Source organism: Manis pentadactyla, chromosome 2, assembly GCF_030020395.1.
Source record: "Manis pentadactyla isolate mManPen7 chromosome 2, mManPen7.hap1, whole genome shotgun sequence".
Classification (NCBI taxonomy): Eukaryota; Metazoa; Chordata; class Mammalia; order Pholidota; family Manidae; genus Manis; species Manis pentadactyla.
The window spans coordinates 65892160-65917710 of NC_080020.1; the positions used below are offsets into that span (position 1 = coordinate 65892160).

Here is a 25551-nt window from a genome sequence, read left to right on the forward strand (position 1 = left end):
GGGGTCAGGAGTACAGGGATTGCATTTAGCGTCATAAACTTGAGCAAGTCACTGAACCTCTGTCTGTTCCTAATCTATAAAGTGAACAAATTCAACTAGATGATCTCAAAGGGCCTGCCAGCAATATGGGTCTGCTTTAAGGACCAAGAGTTGTATCAAACTGTAGTACTGCTTGGTCATGAACATCACATTGGAAGTTTACTATCATCTGAGCAGAAAAGGTTGGATATTAAAACTCATAAAGTTACTATCAAAGATAGTAAATTTCCATCATTTGTAATACTCATGAAAGAACAAAGAATTTGTTTTAAATAAATGGAACAAAAACCTGTGGCCCTATTTTTAATCCATTATATATGTACCCCAATCAAATGTTGAGTAGAAAGTAGACTTAAGGTCAAGAAATTGCAGTAAAGGTGCCAATGACTTTTCAACAGATGTTAGCACACCTGTATGAGAAGTTGGTAGCAATGTGCCCATTGTATGCTTCTGCCGTGTATCCTTAGGTAAATAGGAAGATGTTGAAATGACCTTTCAGACGGTATTCCATTGCCACATGCCTGAGCTTGTATCTCAGAATAATTAGAAGCTTTGACTTACACATCTTAGGGTATAGTGTTGATGTCAATTACAAATGTTTCAGAGTTTCCTGAAATTTTATCTTTGTATGTTTTTATGGAAGATAGACTGGAATTTGGGAGGATGTTGTGGATTGTGTTCCTAAGCCTTTGATTTTCAGTCTCTCATTTTTGGAACCAAAATCAAAATCTACTTAATCAAGTTTCCTAGAACATAGTGGTATATTTTTACATTCTTTATCTTGAATAAGAAACTATTTGCAATCATAGTTCTTGATACTTTGCAAATAATATTTCATTCTTAAGGCATTTAGCTAAAATTTTCAAGTATACCATGGATCCCTAAATGTAAAGGTACTCCCACTGACCTGTGGGAAAATTTTATAATTGAAATTAAGAAGTTTCTATCACACAAAGAGGTTCTTCCAGTATTTTTTCTAAATCTAACCTCAGAATTTCTTTTCCCATGGTGGTTAGCTCAGTCCCCAGAAGCTGACCTTAGGCCTACCAGTAATTGTCATTTAATTTTCATCTCCCCCTCTTCATATTTCCATAAATGCAAAGGCCAATTTATAAGAAAATGCTTCATATCCATTCCAAAAGAAAGGACTATCTCCTATTTCACTATCTAGACAAGTAGTGGAATAGGTTCCTCTATGTCAAAGTGTGTGATGAGTATCTGTAAATTCTCTGAAATGGCTCTAGGTTAGACAAGGTCTCAGAAACTACCTTAGCTATGGTCTTCAACCATCCAACAAGCTCAGGTCCATCTAAGGTCCGTGAGGACCATTAGGTTAGGTTCTGAAGTTCCCACTCCCCCAACCCCTGCCTACCCTAATTGTCATGCATAACATGTTCTTTCCATTAAGTCTCTTGCTTTACTGCCCATGGGGCCAAACTGTTATGCAAACTTAACCAGATAAACATAAGTGCTCCTTGTACATCCATTTTATTCTTAGGAGCATAATCACATATTGATATAAATAAAATTTGTAACTAATTTGTAACATCCTCCTCAGGAAATTAGATATGCTAAATCTATATACCATGTAATTTCAGCTTTTGAAATTTTAAAGGTAGAAAGATTGCTTGGCAACATCTTGCTCTCTCATCTTTTACAGGAAAAGCCTGAGATTAGGTCAGGCTGTACCATCTGCACAGCTGCTGCTCTGTACCACTGGGGAAGGTGATGTAGAAACTCAGAATTACATGTTCTCTCATTATTCCTAAATCTCCAGCCCCCACTGCAGCTCCAAAGCTGGAAGAAATACCATGATATGCATCAAAATTCATCCTCGGGTCCTAAAATGAACATGATTTGCCCTAATGCCCCTCCTGCCCCCATCTGCGCACTGTTCACAAACACACACCCACAGAGTGGGTCAGTGGATAGGAGAGATTGTTGAGAAGTCGTGCTGTCATTGTGCATCATACTACCTTTCTTCCAAAGAATTGAGGACAGAGCTTGCTTGTCACTGTTAGTTAGCAGCCTAGAAAACCTTATGGACCTGTGTGGTGTGTATAGGAATGGGGAGGAATGGAGGGGATTATGAACGCTCTCCAGATAAGTACTACTCTGTTTGTTCGTTGTTGTTCTTTAAATTGAAAACTGTACTAATTTTTTCTAATTGTTATTGCTAATGAGGCTTTGGAACTTACTAGGGGAATAGAATTCTCAGCGACTGTCACTGCAAAGATCTACTTTCTTTATCCTGAAATGATCCTTTCTCATTTTGAGAGGTTATTCTTAGTAAATTAATATTTCTTCAAGACCTCCTTTATTTTTTAATTGATATCTAGAGTAGGCATTCCACAGGAGTACTTTTTTAAACTTTTTTAACATATTAAGCCATATGTTTATTTAGTGGCTTTCTGATACTTAGGAAAAAGTACACAACTTAATTTGCATTAGACACTTAACCTTCACTTGCTTTCTGGCCTCATACAGTTTAGCTCTGCCTCAGGTGTGCTTCCTTGCCTTTAGGTGTCTTCTGGTTGGAAGCTACAGAACTGGGATAATTTTTCAAATGAGTTCAAATGGCTTTCATTTGATATAAAATGGGTACTTTTATTTCTCTAAAGATACCATGTTGCCCTTCACATCTTCATTAATTTTCAGAAGTCAGTGAAGTCAGAATTCTCTGACTTCTTTTCTAAGGGATTGACCTACTTCTATTTCTAATTTGTAGTTTTTCAAACTTGCCCCTATTGCTATTTTAGACTGGGTAATTCTTCCTTGTAGAGGCTGCCCTGTGTGCTGCAGAGTGTTGGACAATCTCTGTAGCCTCTGAGAGAAGCCAACAGCGCCCTCCCAGACCAAATCCCCTGAAGGGCAAAACTGCCCCTTTGTTGAGAACTGCTGTGCTAATCTTTGTGTAACACATGCAGTGAGTATACAGCATGGGTGGTGTATGCTTTTTTTTAAATTTTGTTGCTCTTTAATCTGTTTCCTGTTCTGTTCATGATCATATTTTTTAAGTGACTAGCTTTTTTTTTCTTTTCAAGAGATTTTTAAAAAAGGAGAATATGAAAGCCTTCTGTGCCAGATCCTAATGCTCTGAGGGGTGTGCACAGTAATCAATTCACACAGGATATTTTTATTATTGAACCCTCCAGATTTACAAAAGACACATTTTTTCTAATTGTTACTGCTGTGTTGGGGTGTATGTTATTGTATGTTGGGGTGTATGTGTGTGTGAGTATATTAAAAATGGAAAAATGAATGGGAAGATAATTTTTCACCTCAAAAAGTGTAAGTATTACTAAAGAAGAATCACAGTTTGGAGGACGAGAAAGGAAAACTCTACATTTAAATTAAATAAATAGCTTGATAAGAGCTTTTCTGAAATGCTCTTTTGGTAGATGTCTGAGCTTAAGGACTCTAGTAATTAAAAGTTTTTGGTGAAAGAATACTGAACATTTATAGAATTTGAGTACAAACTCTAGTCACTCATGAAAAATTTTAAAAAATGTATATGATTTTAGTTTTTAAAAATGTAATTTAGAATCTTCCAAAAGGGACAGTCTTCCATATTCTGCTAGGCAAAGTGCTTCTGCATTCCCAGACCTGAGCTACACAGGAAGGAACACCTCAGGCCTAAACTGAAGCCAGAGACTGGCCTGGAGATGAGCCTAAAACCATTATGAACATCTCCCCAACCAGGTTCTGCAGATCTGCATGGAGGATTGAGGGAGAAGGTGATTGGAAGTTAAGTGAGTCGTGGCTGGGGAAGGGGTTTCATTCAAGTGTTCATATCTTCATTACCTATCCGCCTCCTTTCCTAGGCCTTAAGGCTACAGTGCACATACTTTATGGGCAAAGCCCTGCTATTCTTAGAAAACAAAAAGCAGACATCAGTGAGCGCTGTGAGTGCCATTACACCCACCTGCAGATGCTCCTGTGTGTCTCACATGAGCATTTCTCTGGCTCCTGCTCTCCTCCACCTGTACAGGAATACAAAGTAAAACATGCCATTTTATTTCACCAGTGTGTGTGCCAACTAGGCATTCAGCTTGCACACCCAATAAGACAGCCTGATGAGTACTTACAGAGTAAATTAAGACTGTTCACAAAGTTCCAGCATTTTAAAACTAGGGGAGATTTTGGGAAATAAAGTAACTTTGAGGCCCAAAAATATATGATTTATAGAGTAGGTATTAAATGTAGAAGCTTGTTATTTTTGCAGTTTGAAGTAGTTTAAACTAGGGAGTCAAGAGATTGTTTAAATTCATGGACGATGGAGGCTCTATAGAGAATTACCTACATTACTAACCTATATTACTCAACCTCTTTGGTGAAATTTGGCCTTTCAATTACAGTCTTATTAATCTAACAGCCAGCTCTGAGTCTTAACCTTCCACTAATGGAAAGGTCAGATTTAGTAGTGAAGGATAAGAATTAGACAACACTGTCCTGCATCCCAACTTGTCTACTCAATTGCTAAGACTCTGTGTGTTGGGGGACTGGAGAGCAAGAGGTCATGTTTTACATTCTGCCAGTGAACATTTTTTATAATTATCACCTAATACCATGGTAGCCCCTGTAGATGCAAGGGAAGGTAGAGCAGTTGAAAGACAGTGCGCAGTTGCCAGTTAATTTGTTCACAAGTGCTTATTGAATTCCTACCATGTGCCAGGAAAATGCACCCAGTACCAGGACTTGGTCATCTAGAGCAGACCTGACCCTAAACTTATGGGACTTGCCATCTAGTGGAGAAACTAGACCTTGAGCAAGAACATAAAAAACCATGTGTGTGTTCCACAGTGTTGCCTGGGACTCAGCTTTGGAGAATCCTGCAGAATCATCTCTGTAGGCTGCTAACCCTGTTCTATAAACACATGAGAATAAGGGAATTATAGGGCATGAAGAAACTGATGCATTTTTGTGTGAATGTAATTATGGTATCCACCTTATTCTCATAGTTATTCTTCAAAAATAATACTAAAGCAAGAAGTAAAATGAAATGTGTATATTATAAGAGCAAAAGATTGGGATATGGATTCTAAGAGACCATTTAAATATCTGAAGTTCTTAAGTAGGGGTTCCCTGTCAGCCAAAGACAAGCTGCATAGCTCTAATAACTTTTCCACGTGAACTGTAATTTGCTAGTTTAAAATGAAGAGGGTTCCTCTTTTAAACTAATTACTGAGCAGAAGTGATCACTGACATATAAGGGTAGAAATGAAAATAAGAATGTGGTGAGTTATGGGCATGCTCACCAGATTCCTTGAATGATTTGGTAATTTAGATGTTGTAACTTTAATTTCTCAGGAAGGCTTGGGTATAAAATGAACGCCATTTGAAAAACAGTAATTCAGTCATCAAATTATTCTGTGGCAAATTTATAATTTGAAGTATCTCTCTCCTTTTCTCTCCTTTTAGCTTGTCAAAATTCCCAAAAATGATCCCCCCAATGGTGTGCATACCTTTAACTTCTATTTGTCAAATGTGGGTAAAGACAACCCTCAGGGCAGCTTTGACTGCATCCAGCAAACATTGTCCAGGTAAGTACCTTTCAAGGTATGCTGAAGGGAAAATAATTTTTCTTTGTTTTTTTTTAATTAAACAATAAAATACATAATAGTCATGCCATAAACATTTGTTGAATTGCAAGGCTCATTTATTTGAGAAATATTAAGTACCTACTATGTGTTAGAAATTATGTTTTTCAATGGAATATAATCATAAAAATTTTAAGATTCTTGTCCTCAAGTTTTTACCCATAAAACATGGTTAGTTTGTTTTAATTAAAAACAGGTTAAGGACTTTTAAAAAATTTTACTCACTGCATCTGAATAAGAGTACCTTATAGTACATGCAAGGCTCACATTCAAGGTTAAAGGAGGAAATATATACATACACACACACACACACATCCATACATACATGCATATACATACATATAAATTGTATAGGCCTTTACTTCTTCCCTAAGCAAGCCTTGTTTTAAGATAGATTTTTAAAAATCTTTATTCTGCAGCAAAATGGAAACCAGAAATTATCCCAGTGTAGCAGGCACTTCTGATTAAAAAAAAAAAAAAAAAGTCGGGGGAAGGAAGACAAGAATACACACCCACATCCCAGGGTACCATAGAACCCTTATCTACTTAGGTCCTCTGTAAACAATGAGCTGTTTGTTTCACTCTTCTTTGCTGTGGTTGTTTCTGATTAAAGAATGGACCCCTTGAGTAGGGGGAGTTTGTTCTCCTATGGATAAAAACAGGGCCTTAGAGCCCCCAGCCTCCAAGAGACATTGACATTGGCCCGAAGTGCCCTGGGCTGTTCATCCTTCTCTCTCATCTCTGCAGTACTTGAAACTGTATAAGCGCTTGCTCTGAGAGGAGGAGGAAAGTAAAGTTGTGTTTCAAGTGGGCAGGGAGACAGAGATACAAAAGAAGATGCTTCATTGAAGGAGTTCTAAGTTTCTCCTCTCACTTAAGTTGTCAAATAACTTTTTGTTTTATCTTAGTCTGCCATTTTCCCTGAGTATGTGTTAATTCTGCCCAAACATATTTTTTGGTATGAATTTTGTGTTACAGATTTATATAGACTTCTCTGCATGGTCAACTATGATAGCCCTACATGTGGCTGTTTACATTTTAATTTATAAAAATTAAATATTTAGTTTTACACTAACCACATATTACAGGCTCAATAGCCACATGGCTAGTGGTTATCTTAGTGGACAGCACAAATATAAAACATTATCACAATTGCAGAAAGTTCCATGGGACAGCATTACAACAGATTATAGAATCACCAAGTATAAGGGTCCTAGGTGATTATGTAGTTCAGCCCCTTTATTTCACAGGTGACTTATCCACAGTTACATAGCTGGTTAGTGACAGGGCTGAATGACAACTGAGTGAGCTCCTAACTCCTACCCCAGTGTTCTTTACCTACCACAGAGCACACTGATTTCTAATTGTGGTGCTGTCACCTGTAATGCTTGTCTGTAGAAAACTTTTTATTATAGAGAGAACATTTTGACATCAAAGTGAACTGTGTGTGTCCCATTAGGAATTTTATTGAAGAACTTAATCTCCTCAAAACTAGTCATATCATCATAGGTAATATGGTTTCTCCTTTATATCTCAAATACTGTGTTTATTTCCACTTTGCTTGTTTGGAGAAGGAATTAAGGTCACTTACAAAATTGTACTTGATACAACAAGAGAAAAAAACAATTATTGTCAGAAATTGGATCAAATGCATTCATATGATCCAAGGTGCTTTATAAAATGGTGTTTGCTGTATGGCTGTAAATTGAAATTTGCCTCTATAAAAACAAAAGCATTCGAGCTTTCAGCTCTCAACCTAGCAAGCAAACCTCTTTATAATATGGCTCCACCTTTTTCATTCAATTGAATTTTTATTTTTCCCACAGATCTTGTCTCTGCAGACTTGTTCAGGCTCCTAAAGGGCAGGGGCTTTCATATACCCTTTTTCTAGATCATGCTGGCTATGCTTAAAGTAAATGCTCAATTAAACAGATGTTCTAAAAATACATATTAACTAGTCTCTTTTCTTATCTTTCTTTTTAAAATCTTGAATCTGACTTTTCTCATATGTAAAATGGAGGGAATCCCAAAGTCAAAATACCTTTCAAAAATTCCTTATATCTGCCCATTCACAGGCCTAGGGAAAATACTTAGTTTGGTGTATACAGCTCTACACTAAGACACGTTCAAGTGTGGGAAATAGTGAGCTAACCTAGAAAAAGACCAATGGAATGATTACTTGCATGTTGAAAATTTCAAAGGTACTTCATCCTAGAGAGTACTTTCTTGCCTGCAGGGTTTAGCTCTATTTTGTTTGCATGTAAAGATCTGTTTCTTAACCTTGAATGGTTTAAGCTGCAACTTCATTGTGCTTGGCAATAGGTTCAGTTTATTCTCACTGTGTAAATTACTTAGGGGAAGATGTTGAAATTCAAACCTTCTGCCACCAGACCTTCTTACTGCAGTTTTTACTGCACCCTTTTCTTCCCACTCTACCTCCTCCACCCAGCTTTCTCTGAAGGTAAAACTCTCTTCCCTCCTTCCTTCCTTTCCTCCTTCCCTTCTTTCCACTTATTTTTCAGCATTCATACATACTCAAATCTCTTTATTTTCTTTAAGAAAGAAAATAAAAACAACCTCCCTTGCATTCACTTCTGGACCCGAAGTTTGACTTCAGTCCCCCTCATTCAGTCCCCATTATTCCATTGAAATCATGCTCCTCCAAGGGGGCCTTGGTCTCCTTGCCCCTGAATCCAGTAGACACTTCTTGGTTCCTTATTATTCTGGGCTTGTTGCCAGCATTCCACTCTGTTACCACTCTCTGATTCTTGAAGCATTCTATTCCCATGGCTTCCATGACACACCATTCTTTGATTTTTTTTTTTATCTCTTTGGCTGTATCTTTTCAGTCTCCTGTGGTCTTTTCTTCATCTTCCTATTGCTTATTTTAAATACTACTGTTCCTCCTGAGACCTCCTTATTTCTTCAAATCACCATGGCCAACACTGAACTCATTTTCTCTTTTCCAGCCCTACCCCAGTATCTTAATAAATGGCAGTTCCATGCACCCAGTAACCTGGACATGATCTTTAACTGCTCCCTCTCTTTTTTCTCTCTCTCTACAGGTAATCAGTGACCAAATCCTGTAAATTCTGCCTCCTCATTATCTCTGGAATCTGTTTGCTCTTTATCTTAATGTAAAGATGTATTTCTTGACCTTGAATGGTATAAGCTGCAACTTCATTGTAACTGTCAATAGGTTCAGTTTATTCTCACCGTGTAAATTAGTAATAAATCACTTTGTAATTTATACTTCTTGCCTACAAGAAGTACCCTCCTTCAGCACCTTCCTAACTGGTGTCCTGCTTTCACTCCTGTGCCCCCTTCCTCCCAATCTGTTCTTCATCCAGATTGATCTTTCTACAGTACCAATGAAATATTTTCTCTCCCCTGATTTCAGCTTCTGTTATCCTTGGGATAAAGTCCAAAGTCCATACCATGATCTCCAAAGCCCTGTGTGAGGTACTTCTCATGCCCTCTTCAGCCTTATCTCTAATTGTCCTTTCCAACTGTCTTTAGCCAAGGTGAAAACCTCACTCTTGCTCCCTCTGGGCCTGCACAGGTTGCTGATCGTCCTAGAACACTTCCATTCACCCCCCTTGTCTGGTCATCCCTCTAGATCAGCTCAAGCATCACTTCCTCTAGGAGGCTTTTGAATCACCCACAAATCCAGGTGAAGTACCTTCCTGGGGATGTCCTGCCCCGTGGCATTTGCCATGTTGTGTCATAATTTCCAGTTCGCTCATCTTTGTCACCCATGAGACAGAGCTCCTCAAAGGGGGACCACACCTCTGGTACTCCTTGTCACAGCCTGTGTACCTCTTGCATTGCCTGCTGTGCAGTCCCTGTCCAGTAAATATTTGTGAGATGAATGAACTCATTTTTTTTTAAATAGCACTTGTATAATTATTATCAATTTTCAAAAATGTTATCAACACTCATTTTGTTAGCATCATAACAAAGCTACGTACCATTAAGTTTGGAAATAGAGTATCAGAGACGTAGTGACATTTTCATAACTTCTATTTCCCAGTCTGTTTTAAGGCCATAACTTCTTTTTAAAATGCCAGTATAACTATTACCATGACCCCCTAATATTTACAAACTTTGAAATGGAGCCATCTTCCTGGCCAATGTTTATATTTCTGATTGTTTAAATAAGTTTTTTTAATATTTCTGCAAAAATCTATTGTCCGGTGTTTTCTTGAGTATTTGTTATAGAAATAGGTAATCTTATATAGAGATTAATCAAAATGATAAATATAAAGTCTACAGTTTTTCAGAACCTCTAATGTTTGGCAATGTTTTAGCCTTAAAGTTATTATCTTACTAAAAATAAAAATCATGATGGGCCTGTTTCATCTAGTCAGTTCTAAAGCATGCATATTATAGCATATTATGGTTACACTAACAATAAATCTTTTAACATTTCTCATATCAGTAATAGATAATTCTTTAAACAATGAAAGTAGAACGACAGTGCCTATCAAGACTGGCTTTTACTCCAAATACTGATTTTTTTTTTTAATTTCATGAATTTGGTCTCAGAGCTCATTTCACCCAAATATGTTTAGAATATGAATTGAAAATTGATATGAAGTAAGGAATAGGAACTTAAATAACTTAAATAAACTTTACATTTAAAAATTACCAATATTAGTTATTTTAGGATTGCAGAGTTATTTGGGCTACTGATTTTTAGGATTATGCAATTCTTGCTCATTTTTATTGTGCAAAATGAAGGGCATCTCTAAAAAAGCCACCATCTTACTTGACAGCTCTGGAGCCTCCCAGCTAAATTGCCTGGGATTTATACAAGATAAAATTACAGTGTGTGCAACAAATGACTCATATCAGATGACACGAGAAAAAATGACCCAGGCAGAGGAGGAATCCCGCAACCGAAGCACAAAAGTTATCAAACCCGGTGGACCATATGTAGGTTTGTATAGATATCTTTCTCCTTCTTACTGATTGATCGGAATAATTCAGGATCGCTGTAGGTAAATACTGGTAATATTAACAATGAAAACCCAAAAATTCGTTTTCAGAACATTTTGAATAACATGATCAAAAGTCATTGGTTCTCTTCACACTGCAGGTAAATTAAACAGATTGAAAAGTTTTATGTCTTACATAAATCCTGAATCCTCTGTTGGCTATTTGTTATTATTTTACAATTATGGGATCTGTCAAGTTACTTTACTATGAGGTTCTAATAATGGTACCGTTGTGTTTTCTTTGTCACTGGATGATGTAATTTCAATGATGGATGATATGATTCTTGTTCTACACTTTTGTAGGGTTATATTTACAGTAAAATCTATTAGTAGAATTTATGGCTCTTCTATTTGTAGAATCAGAGGATCTTCGCACAACAAGGAATTTTTATTGCAAAAGTATAAAATGTGCTTATAGCAAAGCACTAGGGTGATGCCTTAATTGTGATGCTGTTTATGGATCCTCATCCTCATCTATCCATTAATTAAGAGCCTCCCCCACCCCCATCATCTTTATCATCAGCTCACTCAAATATCAATCAGACTGAACAGAAGTTAAGACCAGAGCAGCAAGATGAGTCTGTCCTTTATGAGCAGTGACCCTAACAATTTTAAAGAGTCAATTCACAGTGACTATTAACAGTGACAAAGAGAATTATCAAGATCAATGATGTGCTCTTTGAGGCCTTGGTCAGTTTAATGACATGAGTCACTGGATGGTAAATGATGAAAGGATATTAATTTAGAAGCATAAATGCTTACAAAAACAGTCTCTTGAATAACCAAACTCCTTAATCAATATCTTTCCATAGTGTGGTACACTTGTTCCATATTTTACCATTGCGGACCCTGCTATAATACATTCAGCTTTGAGAAGCTCCACTGGTGTCTTTAATAAGTTTTTCTTTGGATCAAAGCCAGTGCTCATGGGACTTGGTGCTTAGCTTAGATACATTTAGTTTGGTTTAACAACAATTCATGGTTTCCCCAGGTATCTGTACCCATGGGGTCCAGTTCTCTACCCAGTAAGTTACCAGCAATGAGATTTTTCACCTTTCCTTTCCTACTGAGTGAGGTTGAGGTAACAACTTCCAATCTCCTTTCTCTCTCCTTTATTCTCACAAGTAACTTCATTAACTTTCTGTGCTAATAAGCTAAATTTCAAATTGTTTCTAAAATGCACAATATCTGCCACACTTAAAATTAAAGTACAAACTATGAATTCGCTGTCCCTGTTGCTTGAAAAGAGCTTTTTTACTCTATCTCAAAAGGTATGAGAATTTTAAAACTTGCAGGATGTCTTATAGGCACTATAAATAACATATATACATTTTTGAGAGAGACCACATAAAATTTGAAGTTATCAAAGTTGAAATGTGGACCGTATTTCATCTGTGCTGTTCTGAGAGTAGGCCGCCCTGTCCCACACATCTGTACCCCGCCCCATGGGTCCCTGCAGTCACCTCTGCCAGCCTGAGTGCTCTGGTTAGCCTTCTGTGTGCTGTGTCCTCAGTGCCCCAGCTGCTCACCAGCACAGCACAGTGTTCTCTTGGCTCTTAAATCTTGTTATTAATCTCCTCAGCCTTTTATTCTGTAGGTCAAATAAACCTAGCTCCTTTTAACTTTCTTACTATGGCATATATCCCACTCCTTTAATTATTTTTATTACCCTCCTCTGGACTGCCTCCAATTCACCTCAGAATTCAAAGCTGGACACTTTACTCATAAGAAGAGTCTGATCAATTCTGAATACAGAGAGCAAGATTAGTGGTGTGATTGGCATTTCTGTTGTCTGTTTTTTAATTTTTTTACTCTTCTTTGTTATGGCAAAGTTTGTTATGGTGTAATTTTTCTTTTAACCTTACCTATTGCCCATCCTTTAACATGCTTCTTTCCTTCAGTTTGTAACTCCTTGCTTTTTTCAGTGTCTTAAAACTGACTCATTCACTTCTTTCAAATGCTAGGCAGTCACCCCTCAATACTAGTATTACCCAGCACTTACTGAGTGTTTGCTATGTGCAGGCACTGGTCAGCATGATACATATAGTTACTTGTCTAAATCTCACAGTCACATTATAGGTTATGATTATCTCTCCATTTTACTTATGAAGTTGCTGTCTCAGCAAAGAGCAAATGATATGGGTTTGGCCTCTTTAACAAGTTGTGTTATGACAATAGGAGATACCTCTTTAGTTCATAATTGAATACATCACATAAAATGATACCAAAAGCTCACCTATGCCAGCTTAGAAGTACCTGTAGAACATAATTTCCTTCAACAATCAGTGCCAGCCTGGGTAGAGGACAAATGGGAATAACGCTGCTCTCACTGTGGGGTTGTGGTAGCAAAATGCCAGGAAAGGCCTCTAACAATTGGTCCAGGGCAAGCCAGTTCAACAGGATGAAGACTGTGCTACTAGGGGTCACTCAGCCTAGTCACCCAGGAATATGAGCCTGTGTAAGCCTTTTGTGGGCTGGAAAAAAAAATCCAATTTTGCCTGGAGAGAAGCAAGAGAGGCTTTAATCTAGAAACCATTATTCCACTTCTAGTCATAGCATTTTATATCAGTGGTGGACATTGTTATAATCGTTCCCTTTGGTAAAAAAAGAAAAGATCACTAATCACAACTGCTTCCAGCCTACCAGTATCTTAAATCTGCTCACTGACTTCTACCTAAATTCTGAAATGTTATTGAATTGCAAATTTTAATACATGGCAGTGTTTATTTAGGTCTATAAAATAATGCAACCAACCTAATTTCAAGGACTCTCTTTCCAATTTTCCTAACTTATGTCCCTATCCACTTACCTTTGATGAATTAGTACACGTTTGTGACCTTGGACAAATCATTTAACATCCATGGATCTTCGTTTTCTCAAATAATTAAAGAGTATTTGAACTAGATAACATCTAAGGCCCTTTGTAGTTTTCACATTTTGTGACTGTTGGGTATTTTCATTTTGATAGCCAACTTCTTGAAGAAGTGGTTACAAATGCCAGATGGTGGAGATGGCTTTTAAAGCAATGGATTATGTATTTAATCATGGCAGAGTCACAGCATCATCACAGTCCTGCGCTCTGTGTAAAGCCTCGGGGCAGCATTGCCAGGGCTGCTGGTCAGGCTGCACAGATGAGAAAAACAGCTGCAGAAGACACTGCAGTACCTGCTGTCTTCCTGATGGGCTGGCATAACACATTCCATTCCAATTGTTTATGCAGAGCCCTTAGACAGGGGTAAATACTTTTACCATCTCATATTAAATGGAGAAGCTAGAAGTGGACTCTCCTTGTTATGAAACAATGGTTCAGAAATAGTCCCAGATTACCCAACTCTGGCAGACCCACTGCTGCTGTTTATATAAGGTGCCCAGGGAATTGATTAGCAGTTGGGTCTGGGAAGAGAATTAGGTTCTCCCACAGGCTTTATTAGGAGGGCTTTTCTGAGGCAAATGTAAAAAATAAAAATAAAGCCTTTCTTCTGCCCACTTTGAACCTGACATTTTCCTGCTTTACATTTTTCTTTAGCATCTCAGTCTGTAACTACTTCCAGCACTGATGTTTTCATCATCTATAACCTATCTGTCTTTAACCCGAGGACTCCTTCCTTGTTGAATAGGCACACATTGATGGGGAGACAGCAACAAGCGATCTTCGCGTGAAACTTTGTGGCCCAGTGTGGCTGAATGGTTCTTAAGAAATGGGTTACCCTATAAATGACTGTTTAAAACAAAATGAGATACAGGTGAAGTGAATATATTAGGGGTAATAGATCCGTGAACCAGTGACAGCCTAACGTTAGGCCCCAGGTGAGCCTCCAACACTGTCATATCTTTGACCAGATTCAAATTTCTTGTCAAGTGTCATTCTTATGCCCTCTTAAAGTCAAAGTGGGCCTCCCTTATTTGTCTGCCCCATGCCTACTTCAGGGAGGTGTGGGGGTAAATTTAGGAGACCTTGGGGCTCTCCTAAGACTGAGGATCAGAGGTGGGTCAGACCTACAGAAGAGGTACAGCAGCCTGGAACACAGTAGTAGTACTGTCACTTTCTTTTTTTATTTTCGATTTGCCTTGTTGGATTGAATCCATTCTAAATGACCAGTCATAGCATGTGTGAGCTTAGCTAAAAGACATTCTCTGTCCATCCCCCCCGCATAGAGAAGGGTGTCGGGGAGAGCTCCGCAGTCAGCTTGGTTTGGCAAGTGTGGAAACAGGTTTCAAGGGAGAGGGGAGTGTGGAATACATAGCATTTCCTAAACTTTTGTGATCCTTTTGTCCCCCACCACAAACTGCTATTAAGATTTCAAGGAATGCTACTGTTTGTGAACACTGTTGCAACTGAGAAGTGGTGGATTGGAAGGTATGCATTAGCCACATTAGAAATTTCAGTGTGTCTTCAGACTCTGACAGCCTGGTGATGTGGGAAAATACAGGCCACATGATTCCTGCTCCTCTGCTATCTACTTGCTGTCTTGCTGCCATTCATTGTGACACTTTGCTAGTCATTTCATTTTGCTAGTCATCAAATACTGATTCAAGGTTTGCTAATGGACAGAGCAGCCCCAGCCATTGCCCACGTGGAGCTTGCTGCCTAACAAGGAGTAACAGATATAGGTATTTATTCATAAAACCTTTCCCACAGAGAAGTAGGAAAACTTGAGTATTAATCACAGAACCTTCCAAGTGCAAAGGGAATACTTTCCATTTGAGCTTATCCTATTGAAAGCCTCAGTTTTCTCATCTGTGAAATGGGACTGATGCCTACCTCATCAGGTTAGTGTGAGACTTAATGTGTGTAAAGCTCTTAGCACAGTGCCCTCCACCCTATAATTGGTATATGGTCAATATAGTTCCCTGCCCATCTGACATTGTTCTATCTCTAAATTAAGAAAAACACAGAAACCAGATCTGAATCTAGCTCCAAAACTCTACTTGTACCTAATTTAATAGTTTTTCTTATCACTGGGAAGTGTCCCTTTAATGTTGAGTTCCTTTGTTGTTCAATGCTTTGATCTGATATTTATAACTGGTTATGTCCAGATAGTAAAGAATACAAGAGTAGGAGAGACCATTCACCCTTTCTCCTTTACTCTAGGTAGGATTGCGTCAAACAAACTGCCCCTCTGGCCAGGCCTTTGAAGCCCAGCAAGGACAAAATTACTATTCAGTGAAGCTCTTGCCAGTTAAGCTGTTTTCACCCCAGATGGTGGCGCTTACAAGAGGCTGCTTTTACATACCCATTGTTTCTAGTTCCTAGTCTAGTCCCCAGTGCAGTCACCACATTGTATGTCATTACCAGTTCTTCTCCCTTTTTACCCAGAGGGGATGGAGTTAGGGGCTAAGAATATACTTAATGAGCTCCAAGATTCCACCACAAAAATAGTAAAATGAGGGTCTTACGCAGTTTCATTTTAATTTCAGTTTCTCCAGCAAGGAACAGTTATCAAGTGTTGCCGGTGACGAGCATGTCCTGATGGCTTTACACACCCACACAGTACTCAGGCCACTTCAGCCCACAGTATATTTTAGAAGTAGCCACCTGCCAAACACTTGTCAGCATTAAGTCTAAGCAGTGAGTGGGTTAATTACATGAATGGTACTGGTCTGCGTGAGAGTGGTGTGAAGCCTCCTTGTTACCATTTCCCATTCCTCTAACTCACCCGTGTGGTCTCAGCCCTGCAAACGAGGAATCTGAGTGTCTGGCCCTCTGAGACTGATTGGTTGGTTTTGTTTATGCTTTTTGACTCCCAGTATTTGCTGTGGCCTCCTGAAAATGAATACCACTAGTGGATGCCCTTGTGAATACTGACCCCAATTTATGCCTGACTCCCCTCTCTGTGACTTCTGAACCTGCGAAATTAAGTAATGTTCACCCAAGAGTGTGTTCTCAGTGAGATACAACAGGTATTTCTCACTTGTCACATGTTCACTGTATTCATGTCTGCCAAAGAAATGACACACATTATGTAAAGTTCTGTAAATAGCACAGGTGAAAGTGAGCATGGAAATTACTTTATTTCCACTTAACACCAAATGCCTACAACCTTAAGATTTCCAGTCCGTTGCTATTGTGTGTGTCACCAATTATTATCCATATATAGCAAAGTAGACAAAATACTTCTGTAATAATATAGGGATCCCAGTAAATGATTCCTTCAAAAAAATTCTAAATCCATATTTTAGGCCATTTATTCAGAACATAAAAACTGAAATAAAGTGGTGTGTTCCCTCCATAAATGAAGAGGTACCTAAATCAGAGTTATGGGAACTGAGATGCCTGTTATCTTAATCACCTGCAAATGTGTAACAATGTCATTTCCACTGGACTTTAGGGAAAAGAGTGCAAATTCGGAAAGCACCACAAGCTGTTTCGGATGCAGTGCCTGAGAGGAAAAGGTCAACCCCCATGAACCCTGCAAATACAATTCGAAAGACACATGGCAGCAGCAGTGTTTCTCAGCGGCCATATAGGGACAGGGTGATTCACTTACTGGCTCTGAAAGCCTACAAGAAACCAGAGCTGCTGGCTCGGCTGCAGAAAGACGGTGTCAATCAAAAAGATAAGAACTCTCTCGGAGCAATTCTCCAACAGGTGAGGATGGCTGAGGGATGATCCTTCCATTTACCCTCTTATTGAGAAAGTTCATTTAAGAAGGCTTGTGGTGGTGGTATCAATGAGATAGAGAAGTTATAGGATCATTTTGATTGTTCATATATGAAATATAACTCCTGACTATTAAGTTATATCATCTTGTTTTAAACATTTAATTAAAAACTAGTTGAAATTAGGCATTTATATGAGGTTTTATAAGTTAGAGGCTTCTGAATTATTAATAAGAAATTTTAAGTTTTGAGTCAGTATCTCCATTTGGGTTAAATTTTTGCCCTGAAAGTCCATAAAAAAAGTAAGCAAGAAGTTTTTGATGTCTGTTTTTAGTCTTGAATCACTTTAACTATTGCCTCAATATTTTTTGGTTTATATAGGTGAAGTTGTACAGGAAATTTCTGCCAATTTTTGGTTGGTATAAGCAAGAATACTTTTACCTACTAAACAGTTTAGAATGTGTCTTGGCTTGCATACGCTTTGCTGCCCATATTACTCTGCCTTTCACTACCACTGGGTATGCTGAGATCCGTCACTTGTCTTCAGTAAAGGGTATGAATGTGTGAAGTATTACTTCTGATCAGTTTCCTTATGATCACAAGCTTAAGTATAAAAGTAGGTCATTAATTTTGCTAAAGTCAGTGCTTTGTCAGACTTGAACTTCCTATATTTGTCATGATGGCTTGGGTCATAAATGTTGATTAACATTCAAATCCATACCATAAATGGTAGTCCATCTATTTTTTTTCTAAAACAGTAACATGTCCAATTGTTCAGTTTCATCACTTAAAAAAAACTACGGGTTTTCATCTATTATTCAAAAACTAACACTTTCATATTTAGTTTTTCATCTCTTTTCTCTGACATTCAAGACATGATACTAAATGTTATGAAAGAGTAAAACCATAATCTCCAGTTCTGGGTTAACCAATCCCCAAGGTATTGCAGACAGTCTCAAGGATCTTATTAAATCATTTGAGCACTTTTTGGAAACATGTAATATAAATCCGTATGTCACATAGCAGTTTTTAAGAGCTCAGAAGACAGGATGAAAGAAATGATGAGGGTGTGTGTGTTCAGTTTTTTATTGGGGAAAGGGGAAGGTTCAGGTTACAAGTCACAAAACATTTGGTGACTGAATCTCTAGAAAGGTTGTAAATTACCTCCTAGGTTAGCAGTTGAGAGGGCAAAATGATGGGAGAAGCAGTTCAGTCAGAGGCTGCTTATTGGTATATGTCAGTATATCATATACCTGATTATGTATATGTCTACAGATATGAATATTTTTAAATGTATGTGTACATAACTCCTGACCAAGTAGAACAGGAGTGTCATTAGTATTCATGATTTGGTAGAATCTAGAGAAGAGTCTCATCCTAGCTGCATGTTAGAACTCCCTAGGGAGCATTTAAAAAATTCTGGTGCCTGGATTCCACTCCAGACCAACTAACTGGAGCAACTGAATGAATATTGAGCCATTGACTGAGACGGGGAGGGATGGAAAAGGAACAGGTGTATGTAAGGAAGTCAGGAATTCTGTCTTAAATACATTCTATTTGAACGATGCTATCTGGCATATCCAAATGGAGATAGATGTTCAATAGGGTCCAGTATCCAGAAGACAGTTGGAACTGGAATTAAAGTAGGAGATAACACCATATAGAATGGGTTTTGAAGACCTTAGAGCTGAATGAAACAACATTAGGAGATGAGGATAATGAAGAAAACAAGGCAGGTACTAAGCACTCAGCATACAGAGGAAGAGTAAAGGATACTTAAGAAAAAAAGATCTGTGGGAGGAGGAGGAAACCAGGAGACAGTCCTATTACAGAAGCCTAAAGAAGTATTGTTAGTATGTGTAGTGCTAGAGATAATAGGAAAGGTAACAATTGTATTTATTCCATTTTAAGGATCTGGTTGTATCCCATGTTAATTTATTTGCAAGTTTGAATTTTAAGATAAGCCTACCATTTTCTACTTTATAACAACATGAGTGTTAGATTAGTGCAGGCATACCTCATTTTATTGCACTTCAAAGATAATGCATTTTTTACAAATTGAAGATTTGTGGCAACCCTGCATCTAGCAAGTCTATTGGCACCATTTTCCCAATAGCATCTGCTCACTTCATGTCTTTGTGTTACATTTTGTTAACTGCAGTATTTCAAACTTTTTCATTTTTATTATTGTTACAATATCAGTGATCTTTGATGTTACCATTGTAATTATTTCAGAGCACCACAAAGCATACCCATGTAAGATGGCAAACAATGTTGATAAATGTGTATATTCTGATTGCTCCACCAGCCAGCCATTCGCTTTCTCTCTTCTTTTCCTCAGGCCTCCCTATTCCCTGAGACACAATATTGAAATTAGGCCAATTAATAACCTTGGGGGGCCTGTAAGTGTTCAAGTGAAAAAAAAAGAGTCACATGGCTCTCACTTTAAATCAAAAGTTAGAAATGATTGAGTTTAGTGAGAAAGGCATGTCAAAAGCTGAGACAGGCCAAAAGCTTGGCCTCTTGTGCCAAATGGTTAACAAAATTGTGAATGCAAAAGAAAAGTTCTTGAAGGAAATGAAAAGTGAACACACTGGTGATAAGAAAGTGAAACAGCCTTCTTTCTGATAACAGAGTTTTAGTGGCCTGAATAGAAGATCAAGCCAGCCACAACATTCCCTTAATCCAGGGCCTAATCCAGAGCAAGGCCCTAACTCTCTTCAATTCTAGGAAGGCTGAGAGAGGTGAGGAAGCTGCAGAAGAAAAGCTAACATCATAAGGTTTAAGAAAGGAGGCCCTCTCTATAACATAGAAGTGTAAGGTGAAGCAGCAAGTGTTGATGTAGAAGCTGTAACGAGTCACCCATAAAATCTATTTCATTAAGGTGGCTGCACTAAACACATTTTCAATATAGATGAAATAGTCTTCTGGAAGAAAATGCAATCTAGGAGTTTCATAGCTAGAGGGAAGTCAAGTTGGCCTCATAATTTCCAAGGATAGGCTGACTCTCTTGTTAGGGGCTAATGCAGCTGGTGACTTAAAGTTGAAGCTAGTGCTCAGTGACCATTCTGGAAATCCTAGGGAGCTTAAGAATTATGCTAAATCTACTCTGCCTATACTCTGTAAATGGAAAAATAAAGCCTAGATAACAGTACATCTGTTTACAACATGTTTTACTAAGTATTTTAAGCCCACTGTTTAAAGACCTACAACTGAGAAAAAAGATTCCTTTTAAACTTTTGCTGCTCATGGACAATGCACCTGGTCACCCAAGAGCTCTGATGGAGATGGACAAGATGAATGTCGTTTTCATGCCTGCTAAAACAACATCCATTCCTGCAGCCCATGGATCAAGGAGTAATTTCAACTTTACAGTCTTATTATTTAAGAAATATATTTCATAAGGCTGTATCTGCCATAGATGGTGATTCCTCTGATGGGTCTGGGAAAAGTAAATTGAAAACCCTCTGAAAAGGATTCACCATCCTAGATGCCATTAAGAACATTTGGGATTCATGGGATGAGGTCAAAATATCAACATAAATACGAGTTTAGGAGAAGTTGATTCTAACTTTCATGGATGACTTGGGGGGATTCAAGACTTCAGTGGAGGAAGTAACTGCAGTTGTGTTGGAAATAAGAGGACTAGAATTAGAAATGGAGCCTGAAGATGTGACTGAATGGCTGCAATCTCGTGATAAAACTAATGGATAAGGACTTGCTTCTTATGGATGAGCAAGGAAAGTGTTTTCTTGAGATGAATCTATTCTTCTTGAAGATAGTGTGAAGATTGTTGAAATGACAACAGAGGTTTAGAATAGTCCATAAACTTAGTTGATAAAGCAGCAGCAGGGTTTTAGAGAAATGTTGAAATAATTTCTTCTGTGGGTGAAATGCTACCAAACAGCATCACACGCTACAGAGAAATCATTTGCAAAAGGAAGAGTCATTTGATGAGGCAAACTCCATTGTTGTCTTATTTTAAGAAATTGCCACAGCCACCCCAGCCTTCAGCAACCACCACCCTGACTGGTTAGCAGCCAGCAACATCGAGGCAGTACACTCCACCAGCAAAAAATTAGGACTTGCTGAAAACCCAAATGATAGCATTTTTTTAACAATAAAGTATTTTTTAATTTAAAAAATATACTTGTTTTTAGATATAATGCTGTTTCACCCTTAATAGACTATAGTGTAGTATAAATATAACTTTTACATGTATTAGGAATCCAAGAAATTCATTTGACTCGCTTTATTATGATACTCACTTTATTTTTATTGCAATGGTCTTAAACAAAACCTGCATTACCTCTGAGGTACACTGTATTCAGCTGAGCTGTGACAAAAGCATACCCTATCACAATATTTTGATAGTACTTTTAAAAAACACAGAAAGAAGTCAACGTATTAGAAAGAGTGTGCCAGTAGGAAACAACAGGTCCAATACCTTTCTGGTAGTCTTAAAAATAACTCTTGGTTTAGCACCTAAATCTGTACATTTGTGTTGTTAATAGAATATAGGCCTGGACACTAGGAATTGTAGTCAAGGTATAAGGAAAGATGATACTTGGGAATAAACTGATTAATAGCAGTAATTTCATGGTTATTTTGGTTTATTTTTCCTTTTTTTTTTGGTTTTGGGGAATTTCAAAGACTTTGAATAGTGGCTCTTCAAACTGGCAGCTACAAGGAGCAATCTTAGCAATCCAAGAAAGTGACAGAGGAGGTTATCAGAATTGATAATATTTATGGCGATAATTTCTGTTAATTACTGAAGGGAAAGTTTGTAACCCAACATTTAGGCACTGTTTGGTTTCTACTTAATACAGGTGATCAAGGATTTTTACTGTGACTCAAAAGTAATGAAGTTAATGGCCAGAAGCAAATAATTGAAGTTATTAACATAACTGTTTGGGCTCCTTTGACTAGAAAAAATTGATTTAAAAAAATCTTATTCCATTTTTTGCCTAATGTGGGCTTACTATTTTATTAGAACTATAACATGCATGGCCATTCAGGGGAAAAAGTTTTAACTGTGTGTGTAAAGTTGTAATTCCCAAAATGAAATTGAATAGCACTTTTTGAGATATGGCATATGCAAAAACTAGCAGTCCCTTTGGGACCAATTGGTATATTTTCAGTATAAATCCAAATAGTTGCCTGTTTCAGCTTAGAAAATAGCAAAAATATCTAATGGTCTGCTTTCATATCATGTACCAGGTAGCTAATCTGAATCCTAAGGATCTCTCATATACCTTAAAGGATTATGTTTTTAAAGAGCTTCAAAGAGACTGGCCTGGATACAATGAAATAGACAGACGGTCGCTAGAGTCAGTGCTTTCAAAGTAAGTTCTTCTTTTATTTTTCTTTATAAAAATGATGTCAATAAGTAATTATTTTAGTCATTGTTATTTTGGTATTGAGGTGAGAAAAGAGAAGCAAGGGTAAGCTTTCTATTATGAACATTTGAAAATTCTCTCCGTAACTGGAACATATGTGTCCTCTGCAGAAAACTAAATCCATCTCAGAATGCTGCCAGCACCAGCCATTCAGAATCTCCTGTATGTTCTAGTAGAGATGCTGCATCTTCTTCTCCTCAGGTATTTCATAAACTTATCTAGTCATAGCCCTGAAGTGGACCTTCAAGGCCATCTAGTTCAAGTTGTCTGACTTACACGTGAGAGAAATGAGGTCCAGAGAAGCTGTATAGCTTGCTTACCCAGATCCACACAGCTAGTTCATGGCAGAGCTCAGCCTAGAATTCAGGGCCCAGCTCCCAGCCCTACTCTTTTCCTCTACATAGCACTGCTTGGCAAAGTACTTTAATGTCTCCCCTTCTGTTCCATTTTTAAAGTTTACAGTTTATCATATTATCTACTTTTCCATTTGGTCACTAACTAGAAGACTTGTCCAGTCCCATATCCAGTCTCAGGTTATATAGAAAATTGAAGTATTTAATTTCATCTGAAACATGTTCCAGAAAAAATGCTCAGGGGAAAATGTTTTTAAAATAAGCAAATAAACAAGTCTGCCATTTTCATACATGTTTTCATAAAGCACTTTTTGAGTAGATCTCAATCAGAATATTCCAGTTAGACTCCATTTCTGCTTAGACTTTCCCCCAAGATATTCAGCCCATCCCTGGTAAAGGTGGGGAGATCTGGGCAGCATTAGGGTTCAAGCCCTCTGGTTCTCAGATGACCCCTCTAGCCTGAGCTCTGTCAGTTTTCCAGGGTGACAGGTGCTCCTCTCTCTGGACCCTCTTTCCAAGGATTAGGGAGATAGAACAAATATGTGGAGAACAGTAAGCGTACTCTGGGCAAAGGCTATTCACATGTCAGAACATGTTAGAAACCTATTGTGAGGAACAAAGTGAAGCAATTCTGTCCTTGCATGTACATCATCGATAGAAGCCTTGCTTTCCATCCCACCCACTATGAAGCAAGCCACTTATACTCTCATCTAATTATATACTGGTGCCAAATCCATGGTGCTAAACTGAAAACAGAATAGAGTAATGGGGTAATTATTATGTTCTTTCAAGCTGAAGTTGAAGCCACAGTATTACATTGAATTTATGCTTTGTACTTTTCAACTGTCTGAATTTTGAATTGAAATACTATTATTGTTGCTGGATGGGCTAGTATTAGCATTAATTTTTAAATTTTTGAAACAGAAATTCCATGTCATTTTTATGGACCAGTTATTAAGATTTAATCCAGTGGAGAGATATATTTAGGGGATGAGGGGAAGAATTGAAGAGAATTTCAGCAATGATAGATACTTAGGGAAATTACTCTAAAGTTGCTAGATATTCCCATCTTGAGAGGTGAAATAATAATTGAGAGCCAACATACTCATACCTGGAGCATCTTCGCATATTAGAGAAGATTAAATAAGTGTAGACTTATTGCCCTTTACCTGCTTTTGTTAGTCCTGACAGACTGAAATAGTACAACTGCTTCCTCCTCTCAGTATAACTAGGTCAACCATGACCAACAGAGAAAGGAGGCCTCCTCTACTTAATACTCTCCTGAGTGGTATAATCCATATAAATTAGCATAGTCTTTCCAAGAATTTAGTGTGGGGCTGTATGAACAGAAGGAATAAGTACTCCAAGAAACGTATTTACCAAATTCTGCCTTTTCATATTAAATGTGTTTCCCTTTTGTTTTTGTGGATTGCTTGGTTTTGCTTAAGCTTGAAAAATGTTAACACCAGTAATAAACTTAAGTATGAATAAAATTATTCAGTTGTTCATATGGTAACGAATGATGCATGTACTGAATTTTAGTGCAAACTGGCTCATTTTTTTCTGTTTCCCCTCCTCCCAGAAACGGCTTTTAGATACAGATTTCATTGATCCCTTAATGAACAAAAAAGCTCGAATATCTCACCTGACAAGTAGAGTGCCACCAACATTAAATGGTCACTTGAATCCCACCAGTGAAAAATCTGCTGCAGGCCTCCCGCTGCCCCCTACAGCTGCGGCCATCCCTACGCCTTCACTGCTGCCTTCAACCCACCTGCCTGTCTCCAACCCTCCTCGGACTGTAAATTCTAACTCCAACTCCCCTAGCACCCCAGAAGGTCGGGGGACTCAAGACCTACCTGTTGACAGTTTTAGTCAAAAAAATAGTATCTTTGAGGACCAGCAAGACAAATATACCTCTAGGACTTCTCTGGAAACCTTACCCCCTGGTTCAGTTCTACTAAAGTGTCCAAAGCCTATGGAAGAAAACCATTCAATGTCTCACAAAAAGTCCAAAAAGAAGTCTAAAAAACACAAGGAAAAGGACCAAATTAAAAAGCATGACATTGAAATGACTGAGGAAAAGGAAGAGGACCTTGGAAGAGAAGAGGAAATTGCCACACTGAACAACTCCAGTCTGGATTCCAATGAAGGTATTTTACGTTTGTGAAAACTGACTATACTCATTAAATGTGTAGAGTGGACTATCATGAGTGAAATTATGCCATTTATAATTAGTAATGTTTTTCTATAAAACTACCTTGTGTTTAGTTATTAATCTTAGCATTGTGCTTTTGAGATTTTTTCTTGCATATTACAGCAGCCATTTTCAGTCTTTTTAGCCAACTATTAAACATGGTTTCTGTATTTGTCAATGAGATGGTGACATTTAAATACAACCCTGTCATCCTCCAGAGACCCCCTTTTAGAAGGTGGACTTTGTTGCTCTTTTCCGTAACTGCCCCAGTATCCTGTGATTTCAGCATGACCTATTATATACTGTTCTTGAACTGATTTAGCCAGACACACAATTAGCAATAAAAATATTGATTTCCTTCCT

The 25551-nt window shown here is 37.9% G+C and overlaps 1 protein-coding gene across 4 annotated transcripts in view; it reads left to right on the plus strand.

The window, feature by feature from the left end:
* ELL2 (elongation factor for RNA polymerase II 2) overlaps nucleotides 1-25551 on the plus strand; it is a 71864-nt gene that overhangs the window by 34520 nt on the left and 11793 nt on the right. For 2 of the 4 annotated variants that reach the window (XM_036925741.2, XM_057493212.1), the window contains exons 3-8: nucleotides 5461-5582; nucleotides 10418-10581; nucleotides 16969-17228; nucleotides 22460-22584; nucleotides 22749-22839; nucleotides 24574-25144. In XM_036925741.2, the coding sequence (XP_036781636.2) occupies nucleotides 5461-5582; nucleotides 10418-10581; nucleotides 16969-17228; nucleotides 22460-22584; nucleotides 22749-22839; nucleotides 24574-25144 (1333 nt within the window). Of the gene's footprint in view, nucleotides 1-1699; nucleotides 1765-5460; nucleotides 5583-10417; nucleotides 10582-16968; nucleotides 17229-22459; nucleotides 22585-22748; nucleotides 22840-24573; nucleotides 25145-25551 lie in introns of all 4 variants that reach the window. The other 2 variants (XM_057493213.1, XM_057493216.1) reach the window with 2 other exon arrangements.